General features: G+C 38.7%; 1 protein-coding gene across 2 annotated transcripts; it reads left to right on the forward strand.

The window, feature by feature from the left end:
- The first annotated feature begins 275 nt into the window (after nucleotides 1-275).
- dcp1b (decapping mRNA 1B) lies at nucleotides 276-22,778 on the forward strand. 2 transcript variants are annotated; one of them, XM_016677617.1, is made up of 11 exons: nucleotides 276-360; nucleotides 4,239-6,946; nucleotides 8,876-8,916; nucleotides 9,303-9,430; nucleotides 16,304-16,370; nucleotides 17,343-17,508; nucleotides 17,605-17,697; nucleotides 17,792-18,533; nucleotides 19,068-19,303; nucleotides 20,351-20,563; nucleotides 20,719-22,778. In XM_016677617.1, the coding sequence occupies exons 4-11, from the start codon at nucleotides 9,334-9,336 to the stop codon at nucleotides 20,794-20,796; spliced, it is 1,692 nt and encodes a 563-aa protein (XP_016533103.1). In that variant the 5' UTR covers nucleotides 276-360; nucleotides 4,239-6,946; nucleotides 8,876-8,916; nucleotides 9,303-9,333; the 3' UTR covers nucleotides 20,797-22,778. The 2 variants fall into 2 exon arrangements, with proteins under 2 accessions (XP_016533103.1, XP_007564506.1); XM_007564444.2 differs by lacking the exons at nucleotides 276-360; nucleotides 4,239-6,946 and adding an exon at nucleotides 8,188-8,646.
- Nucleotides 22,779-23,550: the final 772 nt, after the last annotated feature.

Below are 23,550 nucleotides of genomic sequence, written 5' to 3' on the forward strand. Positions count from 1 at the left end.
TATAAGTGAATGGAAAGGGAGGGGAAAATAACAAGCCCCCCCAAAAAAATAAAGAAATCAAAGAAGAAAAAGGGGGTGAGGAAGGGGGTGGGGAGGGGGGAAGAAGAGCCAACTGTCTGACACGGACAGTTTCTGAGGGGGTATTCCCGTTGTTTGTGTTTATGGGAGTCTCTTTGGATGGAGTGAATATTACCTAATTCCCATGATGGAGGTGAAGGCGAGAAAAAAGAGGGAGCTTTCGGCGGAACCGGTTGGAAAAACGCACCGGTGCATCCCTCGGTACATCCGGGCCCTCTAAGCGAGAAACACGAAACCAGCACCGCCGAGTTGGATTCGATTCACACCTTCCCTTTCGCTCAGGTATCCAACACTATCGTCCTCCCTCCTCTTGTCTTCTTGGAACAACGGCTATGAAAAAAATAAAATAAAATAAAAACCCTAAACAAAAATCACCGGCGCTTTTCAGTCGCGGTCGCAATGCAAGTGCGCAAAAGACGCATTCGTGCGCATCTTCAGCAGCGTGTCAAAATGTGAGAGGATGGAGGAGAAGAGGAGGTGGAGGTGATGGAGGAGAAGAAGGGAGAGGAGGAGGAGGAGAAGAAGAGGAGTAAAATTAGGGAATGAGAAGAGTGTGGGTATTCCATCACGGGTATCACGGGGTTAAATCTCCCAAAGGGTTGTCGGTTATTCCACGCAGAAATACAGCAGAGTCCCCCCCTTTTAACAGAAGCCACGGCGTCCTGTCTCATCCGGATACTGGTTTCTCTGCGCTCATCCAGTCCATGATGGTCCGGCTGTGTGTCTGCCTGCCTGCTTGCCTTGCCTTGTCTGTCTGTCTTACTGGTCGGGAGTTGGAGCTCTCTCTTCTCTCTGGCTCTGCTGCCCCTGCAGCTCAGCTCTGCAGTGATACCGAGAGAGAGAGAGAGAGAGAGAGAGAGAGAGAGCAGAGGTAGCCCCCCTCCCAGTGCATGTAGACGCTTTGACTGTTTCCAGATGTGTGTGTGTGTGTGTGTGTGTGTGTGTGTGTGTGTGTGTGTGTGTGTGTGTGTGTGTGTGTGTGTGTGTGTGTGTGTGTGCGCGCGCGCCTGGCTGAGTGTGTGCCAAAAGAGAGAGAGAGAAGGGAAGGAAGCTGTATATGCTGGTTCCAGATGATGATGATGATGATATGAAGAAAAAAACGGATTAGTACAGAGTTTCCCCAACAAAAAATAAAAAGGGAAAGTGCTAAAACCTGAGAGTATCAAGAAAAGCAGCAAGAAAGAGTGTGCAAAGAAGGAACTGAAGGGGGGGATAATGATCCATACGGAGCTCAAGCTTACCAACAGACTCCAATTTGCCCAGGAACAAACCGAGACTAGAGACCTGCACATCTCATTGGTCTGTGGTCCCTTCACATCTGGAGCCTTTCAGCTCCATTCTTTTCTTTGGCCAAGGTTGTGTTTACACATGCACTAAATATCTGGTTTTTCGACTGTTTCATGACTAAACCTCTGATCTGTTTGCTGCTGGCATTGTTGATTTTTTGTCTCTCTCTCTCTCTCTCTCTCTCTCTTTCTCTCTCTTATTTTTCTGTTTTGAAGCAGTACAAATGTGGTCTTAAGTTTACAACGCTGTGCAAAGGTGTGCCTTTTTAATCTTTTCACGTTTGGTCACAACAAACTCCAAATAAAGCACTGCAGTGTGTTTTATTTGGATTTTATGTGACAGAACTACACTAAGGACAGAGGAATGAAAAAAATGCATGCTTTTAGACACCTGTGCATCTGTATGTATTGCACAATTGCTCATCTACCAATCAAACTGTCAGGTGAGGCAAAGAGAGCACTAATCAGAGAAGCAGTCAAGAGGCCCATGGTAACTCTAGAGGAGCTACCATGAGATCAGAACTCAGGTGGGAGAAGCTGTTAGTTGTGCACTCTAAAAAAACAAAAAACAAAAAAAAAACATGACCTTTATGGAAGAGAGGATAAGATGAAAGAATTTTTGTTAAATCCTGTTTGCAGTTTGCAACAAACAACCCTAAACACCAAGGCAGGGTGGTGGCCGCATCATGCTGTGGGAATGATTTGCTTTTCAGCAGGGACCCAGAATGTTGTCATTGTCCAATAAAATTCCACACTTAAATCCAGTGAAGAATCTCTCCCTAGACACCATCAAAAAAAAAAAAAAAAAAAAAAAAAAAAAAAAAAAATCGGTGAACATGCTCTCCCTCAAACCTAACCCAGCCACACTTTACAGATTTTTATGTGTAAAAAATTTAGAAAATCATAAATCACTCCCTCCTCCCCCCCATTTCATATTTATACTTTCTGTCCTATTACCACATAAAATTGCCAAGCACATTAAAGTATGGGATTGTAAAGTTTAGATTCAGGGCATATGGACGTTTCTTTAACGCAGTGCATCCAGACTGGCACGCAGACTCAACGTGAATTCTCTTATCCTGCCAAATGACAACAGAGAGATTACTGGGATTTGATTGTGGCTTTTTTCCCCCCCCCCTCTTTCCGATCAGATGCCGTTTCGTACAACAAAACAACGAAACGGGGCTCATCTGGGAGTGAAACGTCAAACGGAGTCAACAGTATCACCTCTTAGCGAAGTAGCGCTCGGCAAGGCTCGGCTCTGTCGCTCACAGCGGCTTTTTTTTTCTTCTTCTTCTTCTTCTTCTTCTTCTTCTTCCGAATGAAGCTGCTCGCACAAATAACGTGTCGGCTTCTCAGACTAAGCTGCTATCTGAAGGCCTTCACGAGATTAACACTTTTTACTGAAAGGGAGAGAAATCTCTACGTGGTTACCGAGCTCGTTGTGTCACACCGGAGGGACGAAATGCATCTACTTGAGCGCATACAAAATAACTGAAGTGAACTGGGTTCCCGGATTCTAATCGTTCCATAATTGTCTCCGACAATGAATGCAAAGATCACAGTGTGCAGGCCTCATGTCAATCCGCTGCAGGCTATAATCAGGAGGTGAATCGGATGACTCAGCCCGGCCCTGTATTCATTTGTTCAGTGCCATAGTGCAAAGTCGCCACCCACTATTCTGTATTACTGTAAAGCTTTTGTCTGCATGTGTCAGTCTAGACACGGCAGCGGCGGGGAGTCGACTCGGAAACGATTCTATTGACGACATCTGACAATCCGTTTGTCTTCTCAGAACAATCTGTAGTGATTTCCGTCCTGGATGGTATATAAATATTCTGTGTGAGGGAAGTGATTTTGTGCTGGCACTGATGAACGAGTGGAAACACTCCCCGAAATGTAAATTACCGCCTGCTTAAGCTCTAGACGGAGGAGGGGGGAGGAAGCTAAAGAGTTTATGAAAAAGATAAAAGGCATTCAGCTTTAGAGACTTTTAATATTAAAATTCTGCTTATGCGGTAATGCATCAGGACTGAGAGTCCAATCACACAGCGAGACAGCAGATAAATGATCCAGTTTCTTAAGAGAAGCCCTTACACATGATGGCTTTCCTAACAAATGGTGTAAAATAATAATAATTTTAAAAAAAAGTCAATGCAACTACACAAAAAAAAAGTTATATTAAAAGGGCAAAATTAAAAACCCAGAAATTTGCCAAACGCGACATTCAAAATTTTTAAAAGTAATTTCCAATTTCAAGATTTTAATTGGCTAGAAAGTTGGTGCTGAAGATCTAAATAGATCCTGACGTAGCTTTTTAGACATAGCATTCAATATTTGTTTTCAATGTTGCCTAAATTTAATCTAGCCAAATTGTGCTATGAAATTTGAAAAAAATTGGTTTGATGATGCTCGCTTCTTTTCTCATTTAGCAGTTGTTTTATCTGTAACTCTCTGTCCAAATTGCTTAGAAGAACTCCATTTAATTTTAGGGGGGTAATGATACAACGACATAAACTGTTTTACCCGAGTAATTCCAAAGGCATCGGGGCATGAATAGAATTGGATTAGTGAAACTGGGCGTTGTGGAACCAGTATAATCGGTTTTATAAATGCACCCAGTGTTTCCAATTTGGTCTCTCGAAAAAGTCATCCAATGAAGTCCATTAAAAGAGTCACAAGATCTGAGAGTCTGTGACTCTAATCTGCAGTGACTGATTTGACAGTCAGTCGGCCTCAAGCACTTGTTTTTTTGTTTTGTTTTTTTCTGAAAGCTCGTGAAAGTTAAAAAGGTTAAAAGTTGGTCTGAGTATACTGGAGGAAAAACTGTGCCTGAACCCTGTTTACCATACAAGCACCTTCTCATTGCTGCAGATGGACGTCTCACTGCTGTGGAGAGGAGGTAACACGAGACAGACGGCAGAAGACTTTAGCTGGTCTGTCAGTCTGTGAATGGAAGATCGGCAGACAGGAAAAACTGGGAGAAGGAAGACTGGATGGAGGGCAGGTCATGGGAACAGATACTTCTGCCCAGGGGACACGCAAGCATGCAGACACACACACACACACACACACACACACACACACACACACAACCAGACACACTAATGTCCTCTGTAATCCAGCCTGTACATGGAATATCTGTTCTATTTGGGAATCTTCTATATTTGCAGTTCCAGACCTTTTAGTATGTGCGAGTGAGTTTGTCTCTGGGAATTGCAGACAAACGTGGAAGTGCTGAGATGTCTTGTAGGGGGGGGACAAAAACCCAGCAACCTGCTGATTTACCAAAGTGTAATTCCCTTGTTAAAATAAAAAGAAATAGTTCATAAGCAGCATAGTTTTTAATGTTAGCCTTTTATAAATGTATTGCCAGATTAGTTTGATTTTATTAACTGACATAGGGATCAAATTTAAGAATATGCAAATGTTTTCTAATATATATATAGTGCTCTACAAAGAGAGTATTTATATCCCATAAACCACTAATAATAGAGGGGTTGAATGACTGTGGAGCCAATAAAGGCTTTTCAATTGATTACTGAGTAAGGCATAAATAATTACCTGTCAATATTTTTTTGTTACAGCGTGAAAAACAAACCCAGACAAACTATTTCTTTCAGAAACGATACCCTTTGTTGCCTTTTCAGATGCCCAATTTGCTAAATGCCAGATTAAAGAAAGGCAGACTGTTTTATCTTTCTTTAGAATCAAGTTGTTTTTTTGTTTTGTTTTTTCAGTTTAGTTCCCGTTTCACAACACATGACCCCAATTCACTTTGTAAGAAAGTCAAGCCAGTTCAGTCCAGTCACACATGCACTCTAACTGGTCCTAGTTAACAAAGGGTGCACCAAGTTCAGTTCGTTATTTAAATTGGCTTAAAAAGTTTTCTATTTAAGGATTGCATCTCGTCATTGACTTGCTTTTTAAAAAAAAAAATAAAAAAAAAAGAAGTAAAGTTGAGATAGTTATGTTATGGTATTGTGAGCTTCAATACAATCCACTTTGTGTTAATTCACAAAGTTTGAGTAAAACGGCGAAACACTTGTTGATGTGTTTTAGTAGTTGTAGATAATTTTGTCCCTGTGGGGTACTTGCATGTGCAGCACAGCTGCAATCGGCTACTTGTTAGCAGCCACCAGACAGCAACAGATCACATAAGGAGCATGTATTTGAAAAGTATGATTATAAATATAAAATGCAAGTATATCAGCGTAGGTGTCCAGCGTTAGATTCCTGCGATTTCTACTTTTATTTCTGGAAAATATACCAATTTCATTACTCGCATACAAATACAAAATTAGCTTAAACGGTGATAAAATATGGTTTCATATTCTTGAACTTTTATTCTTTGGTCTAAACGCCTCCTTTAAAATGGACCGCATCATAAACTCACATTTCTAAATCCAAATGTTAGTCGATGAATTTAATTTATCTTCCATCAGAAGATGTACCTGATGGTAAATCCAGGTGGTGCACTTCAGGCGAGCTATTCATCACCCATTAATCATGGCTCTTTGCCTTCACATGCAACGTCTCTTCCCTGTCTGCAGACAGCAGAAAAAAATATGTGTGTGAAGTTTTGCGTTGAGCAAGTATTGACGATTCCTTTTGTACTGATGCAACTGGATCACTTTCTCTTCCACAGAATAACTAAATTAATGTATTATTTTACAGCAAATGTGACTTCTATAAACTCGTGGGTGTTACTCTAAGGTTGTAACTTATTCTATTTATAAAATGATCAGGGTCAGCTGGCCTGCCGGTTAAATTCTGATAGGCTGTGACATGTTTCCTCAACTAACAGGAAACAATCAGTCAGTCTTGACTGAGTACTTATTGGCAGTATTGATGCCCTGATAAATGACTCATTAGTACTATCATTTGCAAACTGACACCTTGCAGCCAGTACATTAGTAGCTAATGAATTAAATTTTAAGCACATGTACATGTGAGCTTACACTTCGCAAGGTTCTCGGGGGGATTGGGGAGGAGCCACACATAGTTGACCAAGAAGATTTTTATTTCTATCATGAGAATTGTTATTGAAATTGTTAGCATTACTATTTATAGCAAGGGAGGGGGATAGAGAGAGAGTCTATGGTTAATGTTTTTTGTCAGAAATCCTCAGAAATCTGTCAAACTATTGAATATAGATAGAGAAGTTCAGTTTTGACTTGATGCTAAATGCTTGTTTTCCAAGGTTAATGCTTTTTTTTGTGCTCTGATGGTTTCATTTTGTAGGCAGGATAAGAAGCTGTGTGGAAAAAAAAATATTTTTTTGAAATTCTACAAAGCTTAAAATTCCAACCTGGGAGTTCAACCTTGATTCAAGGTATATTTGGAGAGGGATTTATTATCAGATCCTAGACTCAATACTGTAATTTATAATTGCTGAGTCAAATTTTAGAAAGATTTTTTTTTCCTGTATCAGTTTCTGCTCTTGTCCTTGAATATCCCTTTCAGGAAGGATGTGTCATATTTCCGAACACCTATAGCCTCTGCATTCAATCTGTTCACTTAATTTAATAGGTGACGGGTTACAAAGTCGAATCAAGGGGGAAATAAGAAACTAAGTTCAGGTATTTAAAATACTTATACAGCTTACATTAATTGCAATTTCGATTATTATGTTTTACAGGTAATGAAAGCCCAGCATCTCAGAACATCTGAATATTACATAAGATCAATAAAAAAAGGATATTTGAAGAAGAAATGTGACATTTCTGAAAACTATGTTCATCCGTCTGCATTCAATAACAAATCATCCCTCATTTGGCATGAATGCAGGGTGTCATGGAAGCAGTCGGCGATTGAGTGACAAGAAATATTCAACCCTTTCATAATATTTACATTTTTTGATCCGTACTTGTGAATAACATCACTGTAAACTAGCGAAGAACATGAAGGTGTCAGCTGCCGTTATGTTTATGTTATGAATGAAATACTCGACTTGATTTTGAATGAAAAATATCAGCATCAGCTGAGTACACCGAGTCAATTAATGCTCCTGTTTTTTTGCTGGTTCTATAAGGATATTAAGAGGAGTTTTGGATTTTAAAATTGGTAGCATCATGTTTGTTGTAGGGAAAATATGTGGGCTACTTTTCAGATATTAGACATATATTTGAAGTAAGGTCAATTTAGAAAAGCAATTTCTTTTTACATTCATTCAAGACTTTATCCTTACTATAAAGACAAGAAAGAGAGATTTTTTTTTTTTTAGTCGAGGAGGCTTCATAAACCAAGTAGAACAAGTTGATTACCACCCAGACTTAAAACATTGTACTGTTTATAGGTCTGTTTAAAAGTTTTCCTTCATGAAGTTTTGAATTCAGTTGCATTCAAATTGACTACAGTTCAGGCATATAATTTAATAACTGGAGATCAGTGGTGTCAGAAGCATCTCTTTAATGCCCCCTAGTGGCTGTATATGTAACTAGCTTAAACACCGTCATTATTCTTCAGAAAATTACGTTCACATTATTTACTCATAGATAAATTCATAAATTATTTAAAAATCGTGAGGTCAGAGTAAATAAAATTAATAAAATAAAATAAAACGTTGCTGCAGAGGGTAAAATCAAAATACCCACTTAAGAAGCTTGCTGTTAAATCACAGTGTAGTTTAACTTAAATGCGTATCAGTATCTGTTCTTTTGTCCAGAAAGGGTCACTAAAGCTTTAATAATAATAATAATAATAATAATAATAATAGAGATAAAGATATTAAATTTAAAACATCTACATGTAACTGTTGGCATCCCTATCATATTGGTATTTATGTATTGTATTTATTTATTTTGATTTTCAGACCTACATGTTTCTTTCATCGATTTTTCAAAGCTGAATTATAGGATTTGCATCTCGACGCGCAACTAGTCATGTCTGGGATGTTTACAATCTGCCGACCTAAACATGGCTGGTCAAAAACTCACTCATTACAGTTAGAGCTCAAAAACTTAGAAGAACAGTTTTTACTTTACTCATACTCGTTTAAAGGCTGTCAAGAGGCTTCTAGTGATATAACTACATTTTCCATTTGCCGTTTGTTTTTGTTTTTTAATCAGTCTCTCTGTGAGTGCTGAGGTTGAAGCTTGCTAGCTGGATATCTTCTCCATAGAGAACGATGAGTTCTGCAGCTAGCAATAGTTACCTTGCTGCTAAAGGACTGGACATAAGTCTGTCTGCCCTGCAGAGACAAGACCCTTACATAAACAACATTGTGGACGTGGCCAGCCAAGTCGCCCTGTATACTTATAATAACCGAGCGAATGAGTGGGTAAGCTTTGAAAAAAATGTGCTAAATGCTATCTTAGCTTAGCCTAGCCTATTTTAGCTTCTCTCTGGTAGACGCGCGTTTAAACTGTCTTACAGGTTTACTATTATTGAACATACATAAGGAGTTTTTTTTAAATACACAGTTTAAAATGTTTTAAATATTTAATGAAACTTTTAATGTTTTTTCTGTTTTTATTTATTTTTGTTCTCAACACTTTATTGTTTTTCAGGAGAAGACAGAAGTGGAGGGCACTTTATTTATTTACACAAGGTAAAAAGCTTCTTAGAAATGTTTAAGAAGGAGTAGTTTGTTTTTATCCACTAATTTGTTTCTGTCTTGTCAAGTCATTTCCACAAACCTGCATTATTGTCAGTATTCCATAAAGGCAAGGATAACAGAATGCAAAACAAGTAAAATATTTTTTTTATGACATTGCTGTTTATTAATGAGTTTTCTATAGGAAAAAATCTCTCAGGCCTTAAAGTAACAAATTACACAAAGGTGGTTTCTGTTTAAAAGGTAACATTTGAAGAAAATTAATTGCTCTGGATTTTATGTAGATTTACTAGAGTAAAACATAAAAAGTGGCTCGTTTAGCCATATTCATCAATCATTTTTATTGATCTTTTTTGTGCTGTGTTCTTCTCTTATTTCAGATTGGCATCTCCTAGGCATGGCTTCACAATAATGAACCGTCTTAATATGGAGAATCTGACAGAGCCCATCACAAAAGACTTGGACTTCCAGCTGCAGGACCCTTTCCTTCTTTACCGTAATGCACGATGTAAGCAACATATGCAGCAGTACACATGATTTCAAGTAATTTACAATTTTACAATTCCTGAAAACTGTATGTAATCTGTGCTGGTATTATGATGATCACTGTGATTTGATATATAGTGTAGCTTTAAATACACACATACACATAGTTCACCTGTTAGCCATTGATATTGTCTGTCTTTTCCTCAGTGTTTTCCTGCTATTGCATGCACATCAATTGGGAACTGGGTTATAATAAAACAAGCTAAGTTGCTCTAATGAGTATGTATACCAGTATTAGTTATAAGTAGAGGAAATAAGGGGAAGTATTATATATTGTGTTTAAACCTTACAGAAAAAACAAATGCGGTCAACTTCAACTGCTCAGAAGGATTTAATTATTTTTTAGTTTAACACCTGTAACATTTTTGGGATTAAATCATCTGTTCGGCATTGATTTTTAGCGTGCAGTGGTACCACTAATTTAGATGTGTGAAATGCCTTACAATTATATATCTTCTATTGCTTTGGCATTACGTCACGTTTAGTAATTTAGAAAAATACAACCTATTTGAGCACGTGTTTGCTGTGGTAATTTTGAAATGGAATCATCAGGACCCCAACTATTCTTACTTGGTTGTTAAAACTTTCATCAAATCACTTATTTTCAATAAGGCAGCCTTTAGTCCTTTAATATATGTCATAGTTGAAGTATACATAACTTTTTTCACACCTAATCTCATCTGACTGAAGCACACAGTTCCAGTTATATTCCTAGATTTGTGATGGTAGGACAGAAACAGTTTTTACTAGCACCAATCCCAAACAACTTGGTGATTTAAAAATGACGCTTTTGCTGCTGCTCTTTAAAAGTGATATTTTGTTGATCTTCCTTCAGCATCCAACTCACTGTGCATCGTAGCAGCTTTGAATGGGGGTTCATTCGGCCAAGTGGCTAACAAAAAACAGTTACAGTTATACAATGATGACACAAGAAGCCATAGATTACTTATAAAAGAATTATTTCTAGATGCAGGATTCCCTCCCCTCCACTTAGTAAACATACTCAAATTAGAATGAGCATTTTTCTAGGTTTTTCTACTTGGATTATCTAGTGTGATTTGCACATATCTTTACCAGGAGTGTTAAAAATGTGGTTGGCAGTCTGTGCAGACCTTCATAATTACTCGACTCCTTGGCTGTCTGTAATAGATGTAGACTCCTCTTACAAAGTTAGATGCAGTGCGTCTCAGAAGCCAAGTTAGGTCATAATACCGATGGTGTGATCATGTCCCTACAAAAAGCAGGACAGATTTGTGCAATGGTTTGGAAGTCTGATAACAAATAATGAAAGGGGAGAAAGTAGATCATCTGAGTGGGAACTAGTAGCTCCATTTAAGGAACTAAGTAGAGACATTTTAGTCAATTTTATCAGCCCAAGTCTCTCTGAGACCTACATACGACCCTCGCTCACACAATCACGTTGCTAAGTGTGCCTGTGGGACAAGAGTCTGACAGCACTACAAAAACAGCCAGCAGAGATTAGATACACCTCAACCGCCTCTGATAATCTAAACACAGTGACGCAGAAGTTGCTGACACACACACACACATCCACTCCCCCTTCCTTCAACTCTCCTTGAGGCTTCCTAGGAAGCAGATGGAAGTGGATTCCTTACGCCTGCTTTGATCGTTCTGCTTCTCGACATAGATTTTTGTGCTTGCTCACAGTAATAATAAATAACCAGAAGGCTGCGGGAAAGACTGTGTATGACATAAAGTTTACTAAGTGACCTTTTGCACTTCCTTTGATGGTTTGAAGTGCAAGTTAAAGTATGTAATAGTTCAGTAATGGAGAATGAATTTAAAATGTGAGGCTGACTCACTTGTCGTGGGAAGAAGGAAGAAATTAAAAGTACTTTCAACAAGTAATCACGACAAAGCTGATGATTGTTTCCTCTGCTAAAATTGGAGTTATGCGAGTCAAAGAGGGTGTGTATTGCAAACATAATGGTCAAACCTAATGGTAGCCTTAATTTACTTTGATTATAAAGCACCAAAAGGAGGAGATATAAATAATTGTTGTAATCAGACGGAATTTTATCTCTATAGCTGCTGCGATTTAAAAGATTGTCAACTATCCAGATAAAAAATATAAAAGTACAAAGTGTTTGCACATTAGCCAAGTAATAATGCCTCAAGCGCTTTAAGATGCCTTCTAAACCAACACTTCTGAGTTATATTAAAGAAAAAAAAAAAAAAAAAACTCTTGTGTGGTGTTTTGGGTCATTAGGTTGCTGAAGAGTTGTTTTCACTGGCCAACATTCGATTCATAAGCTGCTGGCAAAACTGACCGTCCCAGTGCATCGTGACCTCTGGTGGAGGGGTCGTGGAATCTTATCATTAGACAAACATGAAGCCCTCTGAGCGGCTGTAACTTCCTGGAATGGCGGTTGGCACAAAGTGGCATCGCAGGCTAAAAATAAGCAGCAGAGATATACCGCAGAATGGGCTAAGATTCAAGCAAGAGCCATTTAGTGTGAGCAAAACGTTATTTCCCCGTCCTCAAGAGGAAGAGGCTTTTAATGTTCCCCACTACAGAAGGACTTCTTCTACTAAACAGCCCTGCTACAACTATGCATTATTTCCCAGCTTTCAACATTTTTTTGTTGGTGTTTTTTTTTTCTTCTTTTTTTTTCTTTTGTTTCTTTTTTACAAATACAAATCAAAAATGTGTGTCCAGTTAAATCAGGAGAACATTAAGAAGTCTAATATTAGTGTCCTTGAAGGAGCTACAAAGTTGCACTGCTCCAATGGAAAACAAAGCAACTTATATTTGTGCTCTTTACGTATATGAAGGTATATGACCTTTGTGGAACAGCAGTAAGAACAAAGCAATTGCTTGAAGAAAGCCATGAACCCTCCAGTTTTCCTTTAGCCATTTAGCAAACATGTACTAGACGATGCTCTGGTCAAATGGACTAGAAGATGAACAGCTTGATTTAAATGTGTGGCAAAAACTTAACACCAGGTGGGCACACCATGTCCACAGTGAAACATGGTAGTTGCAGTGTCATGCTATGGGGATGCTTATGCTTAAATTGAAGCTGGTCAAATTAATGGGCAGTCCTGGAAAAGAAAGAAAATGTAAAAGAATTGAGACTTGACTGGAGGTTTGATGTTTTCAGGGCAATGGTTTGAATGGCCTAGTCAAAGACCAGACATCTGTCGATTTGAGATTCTGTGACTAAATTTGAAGGTTGGGCTTCACAGATCCTCCCCTCCCAGTCTGACCAAGCTTGAGCTCCCGGTAATAATTTGACCCACTAGAAATGTGTGAGCAGGACACAGAATTTAATTGTTTATCATCATAAACAAACTTGACATATCTTTTGTGAATAAGATAAAGAGTTTGATTGTGTATTGACACAGCAGCACTAATGTGCATAAAAACCAAGAAGCTCGGGCTTCATCTCCTTCAAAGCACGTGTGTGGGTAGTCTTACCTCCAGGTCTGACGTACTTGTATCCCAAATCTCTCTCGGACACCAGCGATCCCTTAAATCGGACCTCGGGTTCCTCCTCCAGTCTCTCATGTTTTAGTTTCCTCTGAAACAGGCCCCTGAGCATGGTCCCAGAGCAGTCGAGCCGTTTTAAATTTCTTCAACAGTTGATTTTAATCTGTCCTTTTTCTCGCAAAAAAAATATCCAGAAAAATTGCCAAAGATAATTTGACACTACTAATTACTGGTCTCTTTAGGCCCAATCTTCAGTTGCAAATGTAGGTAGAGATGTTTGCAGCAGTTTTTCCTTCACTGTACATTTTATTTAACTTTTAAGTTTTAGTATGTACTCCCCTAAGAATCTAACCAAAACCAGCTATGGGTCTTCTACTACAACAATAACTCCAAAGAATGTGTGTCTTACTTTAAGAGCCTTGCCAGTAGGAACGTACACACAGTTTGAATAGTCTGTTACTGTGAGCTATCCTTGCACATCTGGTCTCATTCTGACGTAAAAGTCAATCCAAACTGTCTTGAACAACACATCCTCCAACATGGCCAACAAAGCTTTCTAGAACAGACAGAAAGTCTTCATAAAGATTCCATTTCCAGCAGTAAATGGTTAAGAAGCGAATGCAGAGCAGTCATCACGTGCTCTCTGTTTTGGCTGGATTGTCCCGGTCCCTGAGGGTTTCAGATGGGGGTCACTCGCGGACCTCACCGGACGGTTGTTGGTTGAACTTTCTGGCATCCAGGTTGAAACGCCGACAATCTGGAAGGTTTCGCTCCTGTCTTCAGCTGTTCTGAACAGAAGGTGTCCTGCTGAAGGTTTCCTCCCACATGGTCACTTAGCTGTCTTCCCAGTTGTAGTGGTACTGTTCTTGGCTTGGGTCTTGTATGTCTGACTCCCCTCCGCCTCTTCCCTCCAATGTCCTGGGACCGGACTAGAGCCTCCCTTCTATTTCTCCAACGTAAAGTTTTTATTGGTCTTCCTCCTGCCTTTCTTCTGGCAGTCTTCCCTCTTCACTGATAAAACAGACACTTTCTACAAATCAGGGGTCGGGATATCCCACACATTATTGGTAAGACATCTAAATAAGCTTTTACGTTTTTCCTTTGTATCCTTATGCTCTTTACTTTGGTCCTCTTGTCTGTGCGGCTGCGTTCCTACTGGTCAAAGAGACGTCAGAGATTCTTACCCAGCTGTCTTTCTGTCACCTTCAGCTCTGCTTTTTTATTTTTATTTTTTTGCATCATTAGCGAAACTCCGTCTGTTCAATGTTACCTGACAGCCAGAGCGCTCCGAGAACTATGTGTTCCTATTTTTATTGAGTTGATTACCTCCCTCAAAAACACCTCACTCCTTCCTATCAGTCCTGCTCATTTTTCCTCAATTTTCCAGCTGTCTGACTTCGACTCTGTGTGTGTCCCGGGGTCTCTGTCAAGCTGTCTCATCCCCAGTGAGCACTAAGTGGCTCTGGCTCCACCAGTCAAGTCTCCCACTGCAGTTACTTATTTGGAACAGGGCTAATTTTTTCCCAGGCTCTACTTAACTGTATATGTCTCTGCCAGCCCCTTCTCTGTCTGTCCCTACATCCACGCTGACCTCTCGGGTCTGTGTGCCGGATTGGGAATACATGTTCTCTGTGTGGTATTGATAGCCACCACATAGATACTTCAGTTGTTTTTCTGTCTTTACACAAGGAGTGTATCTCTATTTTTTTTGTTTTTTTATGCAATAGTACTCTGTTTAAACCAGACGGTATTTTGTTTCCTTTTTTGCGTCTTATTGGCTTATAACGGCATGAAAAAAATAAGCATTTATTTAATACACACTTACAGTATATTACAGATTAAAGTGGTAACAGACAGACAGATAATAAGCTAACATTTCTTGTAGTATAATGCCAGAATAATGAAACTGAATGTGAACAAATCATACTCTTATTTTAGTCAGATTAATCCAGTAAATTTGTTGCATTTTTATTGTAACCAGTAAACATGCAAAACAAGTTCAACAAACTAGTGTGAAGACAAAATCATCGCCTTACAAGCTATCGTTACCAACATAAACTTTAATGCGTTTGAGTTATACGTGATGGATAAAGATTACTATAAAGCTAAAGAAAACTTATTTTACATTTCTGCAAATTAAAATATTAGTCAGCCCTTTGCTGTTCAGACTTTGTAGCAGCACCTTTTGCTCAAGTTACAAGTGCTAGTACTTTGAGTTACACCTCAACCAGGTTTGGATGTTTAGGAACAGAATTTTGTGGCCCATTCATGATGAAAGCATTCCCACATCATGATGGTGCCACCACCGTGTTTCATGGGGATGATATACTCAGGGTGAAAAATGTTAGTTTTCTGCTATTTGGCAAACTTGTCAAAATGTTCATTTACGCAAGCATGCGTTCTCATTACCTAATTTTTGACAATGGCTCTCTTTTGATACTTATTCATAAAAGCCAGACTTGTAAATTGAGCAATTAATGGTTCTCTCAAAGAAATTATTCTATGTGAGTTGTGGATCTCTGCTTCTCCTTCAGAGTCACGATGGGCCTCTTGGCTGCTACTCCGATTAATCCTTTTCTTGCTCACTTCAGAATGTAATAAAAAAAACACCATAGAAACCTAAACTGTTCAGTCTGAAAAGGTTAGGGGCTTTAAAACTTTAAAATGCGGCTTTTTGGGACATTGCATTACTAATTTTTAAAGCTTTAAATTAATAGTAAGACTGGATATTCACATTCTGACTCTGATATTTCACTAGATATGTTGAGATATGAAATGTTTTGCACCTTCTCCTGCTATTCTGATGCATTTTCGAGAAAATGCCACACATAAAAACAGTTAAATCATTTGTAGTTAAATATAGGAACTTGATTAATAAAACATATTTATCTTGCTGCCACGCAACCTTCTAAAGAACCATGTTGGAATCGTTTCCCTCTTGGCCTCGCTATGTTTATACAGTTCAAGAGACTCCTGGGGCCCGTGTTTCACTGTATAACGGCGCTGCCTGCCTCTGTTCCCATTGGCTTGGCTGGGAAATGACTCATTTTAAAGCCTCGGCTGTGTGGGTTCTGATGTCATAGTAGAAAATTGGAGCTATTTTATGTCTGTCTATTTATTTGATTTTAAGGTTATGAGTAGGTCAGCTTGCTCATTTTGTTGTCTGCTGACCTTACCAATGAGCTCATCCCAGAACTGTAGAGTCGTATTTATAAAAATTGATTTTTCTGCTCATTGTCTGAATCATTATTGCGATGTAAAGCATCTTGTTCGATTTTTTTTAATACTTTTTTTATAGTATTATTATTATTATTATCATTACTGTAAATGTGTTTGTTCGGCTAATTAAACCTTTTTTTTTTTTTTTTTTTTTTTACTCAGTGGTTATTCACGGGATCTGGTTCTACGATAAGCAGGACTGTCAGCGAATTGCACAAAGGATGAGGATGTAAGTATAAATTTAATAGATGGCAGTTTCACATAAAATATGACTACTTCATTTAGGAGTTGTTTTGCAATCAAAAACTACAGGAAACTATTTACTTCTACTCTTTAGAAGACGAAGCTACAGAGCCATTTGAGAAAATGAGGGCTTTCAGGACTGAATATTTCTAGAGTGGTAAAGCTACAAGAGTGGAACTTTAATCAGTCAAATGCCAAAATCTAAAACTAAAATCTCTCAAGTTTTTGTCTGTAAACACACAAAATAACAGCATTTACTTTAACATATTTGGAGTTATTTATTTATTTTTATTAAAAAGGTTAAGGGTTAAAGATGTATAAAGATGTATTCTTTGAGTCATAAATGGAAAAAAAGTTTCATAATTCCTGAATTTTCTGTTGGATTTGAAACTACTGCCACATCAAAGAACTTTCAACTTATTTTTAACTGCTATAGTTATTTCTTTCTTGGAGATCCTTATAATCTTTGGAGATTTGTTTTTATTTCCCTTACCTTCCTCCTCACCGTGGGTGGCTTCAAGTCAAACTTGGACCCTCTCTCTTTTTCTGTCACAGTTCCAGCTGTTTTAACTTTTTAATTAATCTAATAGTTAATTGAATAAAGTAACTATTATGTTTACAGGAATTCTTAGTACTATCAACAAGTATAATACTAGAGTTGTTGCTATTTTTCTTAATTTGTTTAAAATTTTAGTTTTGCATTGGATTTATTTTCCCATTGCATAAATGTTCTCCAAGTAAAGTTTGATTTTCTTTCAAGTATGAACATTTTAGAAATCTTCTGCATTTATTTCTTGCTAAAATATATCCAGGTTCCATGTTTTTAAAAAAAAAAAAAAAAAAAAAGAAGAAGAAAGAAATGTGGAGAAACATTTAGCCTAATTAGGTTTTCTAACTTTTAAATCTTTCCTTTAATTAATGGCCTGAAACTGATGCGGGGAATCTGCACTTTGTCCAGTTTGACCCAGCAGGAGCAGATCCTCGCTCAGTCTCAGGGTGGTTCCATATCCCCTAGAGCAGCAGCAGGAGGTGGAGGTGGAGGTGGCTTAGCCGGAGGAAATAACGAGGCGAAAGCGGTCGACATCATCCAGATGTTGACCAAGGCACGAACAGAGTATGATAAGGTAGCGGAACCCAGATGTTTCTTTAAGGTTTGCATCATCTGTAACGGTTCTACTGGATTCTTTTGTGCGTTTTTAACACTGTTGTCTTACTGACAGTCTACCTCAGAGCCAAAGGAGATTGGGGGCAGCAGTGTACTGTGTGGAAATCCTAATCTGATCAAACCAATACCAGTTAAACCAAACACTCAGGTAACATACATGTAATGTGAATGTGTGTTTTCAGGCTGGAAAATATCACATTTCTCCATAATGTTTCTACCCATGTTAATTTTGTCCCTTCCAGGTCAATGAAGGAGCAGACACCACCACGGTTGTGGCCTTAACCACCCTGTTAGGCTGCCAGCATCAGCACCACCACCCTCTTAAATCTGACCCGGTTCCTCCTCTGGCTGCTTCCACGGCAGCAGGAAAGGCCGCCCGCCCACCCGTCGCCCGCACGCTGACCTACGAGGATTCACTCAACTCTGGCAGAAACGTCTCCCCCTCCGGAGGTGGAGACACAGCATTCGGGCCGGCGGATAGGGAAGAGAGCGGGAGCACTCTTAGCCAACTGCCGAACCAACTTCAGCACTGTCCGGCCATCGCAAAGCTCATGCAGGGACAGAGGGGGGCGGCAGGAACTGGGGGCGTGCTTCAGACACTGTCCGAGTCCCCAGAGAACCGGCTGTGTGGTGACAACGGGGTGCCGCTGGAACACCACCACCACCACCACCACCATCATCAGCACCCCCACCTCCTCCATCACCACCACCACCAGCAGCAGCAGCAGCAGCAGCAGCAGCACGACCCAATAAAGCGGCTCCTGCAAAACCATCCACCCCCTCTGCTCGCCACTTCTTTCACTGCCACGGCTCCTCCGGCGCTGCAGAAGAACCAGTATCCCACCTCCCAGCCTGGCCAGCTGGATTCTGTGTCACGTTCCCACCTCGAAGCACAACAAGGTCAGCAGCTCCTCCTCGGCCTGACCAAGTTACAGGCAGAGATGCAGAAGAGAGGGCCGACGGATTCTGCTGCCATGGGAACAGGTGCAAAATCTATTTGACTGCGATTCACCAAAAGACAAACCAGAAAAACGGACATCCAGCAGTTTTCATCGAAAAAAGAATTATTGATTTTAAAAAAGTAGCTAGTAATCTATAGCTAATCTAGCTTAAAACCTATTTACAGATATAAGTGTTTTTATCTTAAATGCAAGATGTATATAAATTATGTGCTGTTTGGGCATAATTATACCTCAACCAGTTTTGTGCTCTGAATATGTTCTTTATCAGAAAATTTAGGTTTTTTTGAGTGTATATGCCAGTTAATGATAAACCAATTATTAAATGAGTTGGTGATTTAGTGCGATAAATCTTCTTAATCGTTTCAGTCATAATTTCTATCAACTCCTTGTCAGATTTAGATTTTAAAAATATATTTTTCCAATAATTCACTTCATATTATGTGACTTCTGAATATGTCTGTCTTTCAGCATGAATCTTAGCATGTATTCAACTTTATGCTTGCTTTAGCCAGCGTTTGCTGTTGCCAAGTAATGATGCCCTGTGGTCGTTCGCCAGGTCTGACCTCCCAGATGCAGGGTGTGGTTTCTCCTCATGAGCTCCTGCAGAAACTCCAGCTGGTCCAGCAAGAACAGAGCTCGACTTCCCACGAGCATCCCCGACTCCATCCGCATCCAGGACTGGCACCTCGGTTCCTGTGGCCCAGTGCGAGTCAAAGCCAAGGCTCCTCTTTAGGCACAGGCCCGACCCAGACCACAGTTGCCCCAGATCAAAAATCTGAGCTGCAGTTTCAGGTAAAAAAAACAACAACAAACAGTTCAGTTAGAAGCTGAATACAGGTCTTTTTTTTTCTTATTTATAAAATGCTATAGGTAAAGTTTAAAGTTGTTAATGTAAGAGAGAAAAAAGGAACAACAGCAGTGGTTAAACAGTAGCTGTTCTTGGTTGAAACAAAACTACAGCAGGAGGAAATGGAAGGATTGTAGTTCTTGTTTCCAACAGATGGTGTCGTTAAGGACCAGCAGCTCTCTTCCCATGACTCTTTGTATTTTGTGACATTACAGCATCAGACATGTCTTTGGAAGAAAAAAGAAAGATTTCCTTAAGTAGAATAAGACCAATTGATTTCTGAGTTGTTTTTGAAAACTAGTCAACTTTTAAGAGCGAAGCTCCTAATCTGTTGCTTAGTAGCACACTTTGTTTTTGTTGTGAAATAGTGATGCAGATTTTCAGATACAGAAACTGCTGCAACTAGACTTTCAAATGGCATCTTATACAGCGCCTTAGAAAAGTATTCATATCTATCTGATGCCTTAAAATTAAAATCGAATCAGTGTGTTAGAGTGGTCCAGTCAAAGTCTAGATTTAAATTCAGGTGGTAAATTTGTGCTAAGACTTCAACATTGATATACACAGACACACTTCTTCCAAATTAAAATGATTTTAACTTTTTTCTGACGATACATTTGCAAAGCTGTGATTGCAGCAAAGGGCGATTCTGCAAAGAATTTACTCAGAGATTCTGAATACAAGTGAATGCCAAATATTTAATTGTGATAAAATGTTATTTTCTTCCATGTTCATCACATAAAAAAAATCAACATAATAAGTTAATAATATTTTTGTTTTGGGGACATAACAAACTTCATAAAAGTGCAAGAGGTAGAAATACTTTTAGAAGTTTCTCTTCATATTTCCCACGGCTTGACTCTAATGTGTTACCGGCTGTCATTGCATGCGAGTTTATGTCCTCGGTTGGTAAATCGTTCATGGTGATCTACGGCTTTCAGCCTGGATGTGCACACCGAGTTCCACTTTAATCCCTGTCCCTGTCTGTGCAGATCATTTCCCCACAGCGGATACCTGCCACAGTGGCCCCCACCCTGCTCCTCTCTCCCAGTGTGTTCACTCAGACAAAGTCCAGCAGCAGGCTACCGGTGGCTGCTCCAGAAAGCAACTCTGTACCCTCAACCTTATGCAAACCGTCACTGCAAGAGGAGGCCGGAGCTCTTTCTAGAAGCCAGCTTCAAGAAGCACTGCTGCATCTGATTCAGGTAAAACCATTAAAACACACCTGACACTTTGCATTTTAATCGTCGTATTTTAACTCTTTCAACGATGTAAATGCAGCGTGTACACGCCGTGGTAATAAACACGCATGCTTAAAAACAGCTTTCTGTGCTAAGTTTACTTGCTTACTGTGTTTCAGACTGACAGCTCATTCCTGGACTCCATCTACAAAGCATACGTCAGCCGCTTCGCAAACGGCTCCGGCAGCAAGTACTGATGACTCTTCACACCCGCTGTCTGTCTGCACACACTTCCTGTTCAAGGGCTGAATCTGATATTCAGTGAACCACTTCTTCCAAATCTCACTTACTGTATTTAATCTCAACAATCCAACTCGCTTAGACCAATCTTTTAAAAGATAAATACAGGTATAGAAATGCAAAATATGTTTGCTTTTAGCAGTGAAATCCACTTTTTTAACTCTAAATTACAAATGTTAGCTACATTATATTGACAATAATAACACACTGCTCCTTAACGGCTTTTAAAAGATGATAACTATAAATGATATTCTCCACAATTTATTCAGGTTTTGCATAACAATACAACACTCTTTTAGCAAATGTCATTATCGACCAACAGGCTTGAAACGTGGACTTTGATTTGGTTTTCTTTATAGAATCCAACTGCAGCAAATATGTCAATTAACATTATAAAAAAAAGTTGATTAAATTTGGCATGTGACATTTCAACGGTTGTTTTTTGTACATTTTTTTTTTTTCCCAATTGAGTTCAGGCTTGTAGCTCACAACCGTTCCTTTCAAATGCTTGGAACTGAAAAATAATTATAAAAATGTGAAAGAAATAATAAGCCCAGAATGCAGCAAAATATTGTCCTTGGATTGCTAAACCTGGACAAGGACTAAAAATCCATCTGCAGCATCTACCCAAGAAAAAAGTGTTGGCAACAAAGTCTCCTTGTTTGCATTATTGAGCTATGCAGTGGCCGTAAAAGACTCACTTGTGCAAATCTGTGTTTTGGGGATTTAAACTGAATAACGGTAATCAAACCTCAAATATTAGTTTAAGGTCACGGCCTGTTATTCAAGCCCTATATGTACATCTGCAGTTTTTTCCTACAACAACATGGAATTTGGCTTTAAAAAGTCACTTCAAGTTAAGGTTATTTATCTGGAGGAAAACAGGAAGTTTAAATTGACACAATCAGTCATTTTTCTTGGACACAGAGAAAAGAAAATGGTTTTAAAAAAAAGCTAATTAAACATGGAGGACAGTTGTTTGAATAGTGCTCATTACTGAAATTCAATATGTGGACGTTGACGGCTCTTTATGACAACAGTAGTTCTGTCTTTGTCCTAAACATCCTATTTTTTATGAGGGGGAAAAAATTATGATCTTACTGCAGCTTGAATAAACTCACAAGCTTCATAGAAGTCACAACCTGCACTACCTCACAGTTTGGAGCTACAATTAGATTTTTATCAAATAGCAGCTTTAAGGGTAATAATAACAACAACAAAAAAACTTTATGTTGAACCTTTCAAGATGAGAATCACAAAGTACTTCACGACAAGAAAAAAAAAAGAAATGCAAACATGAAAAACAGGAGCAGATAGAAAAATAAAATTTTAGTTTTTAAACATTTACTCATAACAGCAATGTTTTAGCATGCTGAAATGCTCAGGTTGTTGCCACATAGTGAGCTGCATAAAACGGGCAACAAAAAATATGACTATGTCAATATAAGATTTGCACAGTTTAACATTTTATTCACTTCTTACTTGTGCAGTTTGATTGAAATGATCTGTATTGTCTCAGTAAAACCTCACTTAAATGAGAGAAATGATTTAAAACGCAACAGTGAAAGTTTAAGCATGCCCTGTCCGTCCACTTTCTGCTTGGTTATACTTGGTTAGAAATTCTTACCTTGGCAAGGATCGGTGTGTGTTTAGCTTTTGCTGTAACGTTGTACACAGCTGGTCTATATTGTAGCAGTCAGACAAAAACAGCAGATGTTTTTATTAAAATAAGACATTATTTTTGTATTCCAGAAGGACAACATGTAGCTTTCACCACACCAGGAAAAGGAATGCTGCATTTAATTTCAAAGATCTGTTTATATTTTAATTGAAAGATTGTTTTTTTTTATTTAAAGAAATAGGTAAGAATTGTTTCTACTTGTTTTTTTCTTTTCTAAAAGATATTTTGTTAATTGACTAATAAATGTTCTACCCCATGCTCCCTGTGTTTTTCTTTTGTCTGTTTGGCTCATTGCTTTTCTGATTATTTCTGTTGAAAATGGTTAACAGTAATCGCTAAAAATATATTCTCATCATTGCTTAAATGTCACTTTATTGCCTTATTTTAAAGAAATCGATTGTGCAGTGTAACGCCCACAGTGACTAATCAGGAGCTTTTCCATTCTGCCAGCAGAATGGAAAGACCTTGGTAATTAACTGCAACAAAGTCAATGTTTTTCTTTTACTTTTTTTTTTTTCCCCCGTGTTTCTACTTTGGTTAACAAGCCAAGCATAAGAGAGTTGCTGGTAAAACAGTTGGAATCCAACCTCATGGGAGATTTAATAATATCCACTAAACTGTAACTATAAGAAATAACCAAAAAGCATCTTTTAGAGAAATTCCACAACAAATTCCAACTTGTGTATCCAGTTCTTGTTTTTTAAAATTTGCTGTGTGCCGTTTCATCATCCCGCCCTGAAAAAAAAAAAATGGTCCAGTTGGTCAATTAAGTCCTAAAATGTGATTACCATTCATGCCAATAATCGGTGTGTTTAAACATATTAATGACTCTACAGTTGTCCTTTATAATTCTCGTGAAAGTCTTTGTTTTGCATGTTGTTTGCAGGAATTGTTTGTGTCTTCAGTGCTGCTAATGGCCCTATTGTTGGTGAAAACCCAAACAAAAGTAAGCAACATGTGAAATGATCAGAGGCTGACTGTTCCCCATTCTGCTTGAAGGTTTCGTCAGCCTCTCCCTTTTGGTCCTTTC

The sequence above is a fragment of the Poecilia formosa genome, unplaced genomic scaffold (assembly GCF_000485575.1).
Source record: "Poecilia formosa unplaced genomic scaffold, Poecilia_formosa-5.1.2 Scaffold159, whole genome shotgun sequence".
In the NCBI taxonomy this organism is placed as follows: domain Eukaryota; kingdom Metazoa; phylum Chordata; class Actinopteri; order Cyprinodontiformes; family Poeciliidae; genus Poecilia; species Poecilia formosa.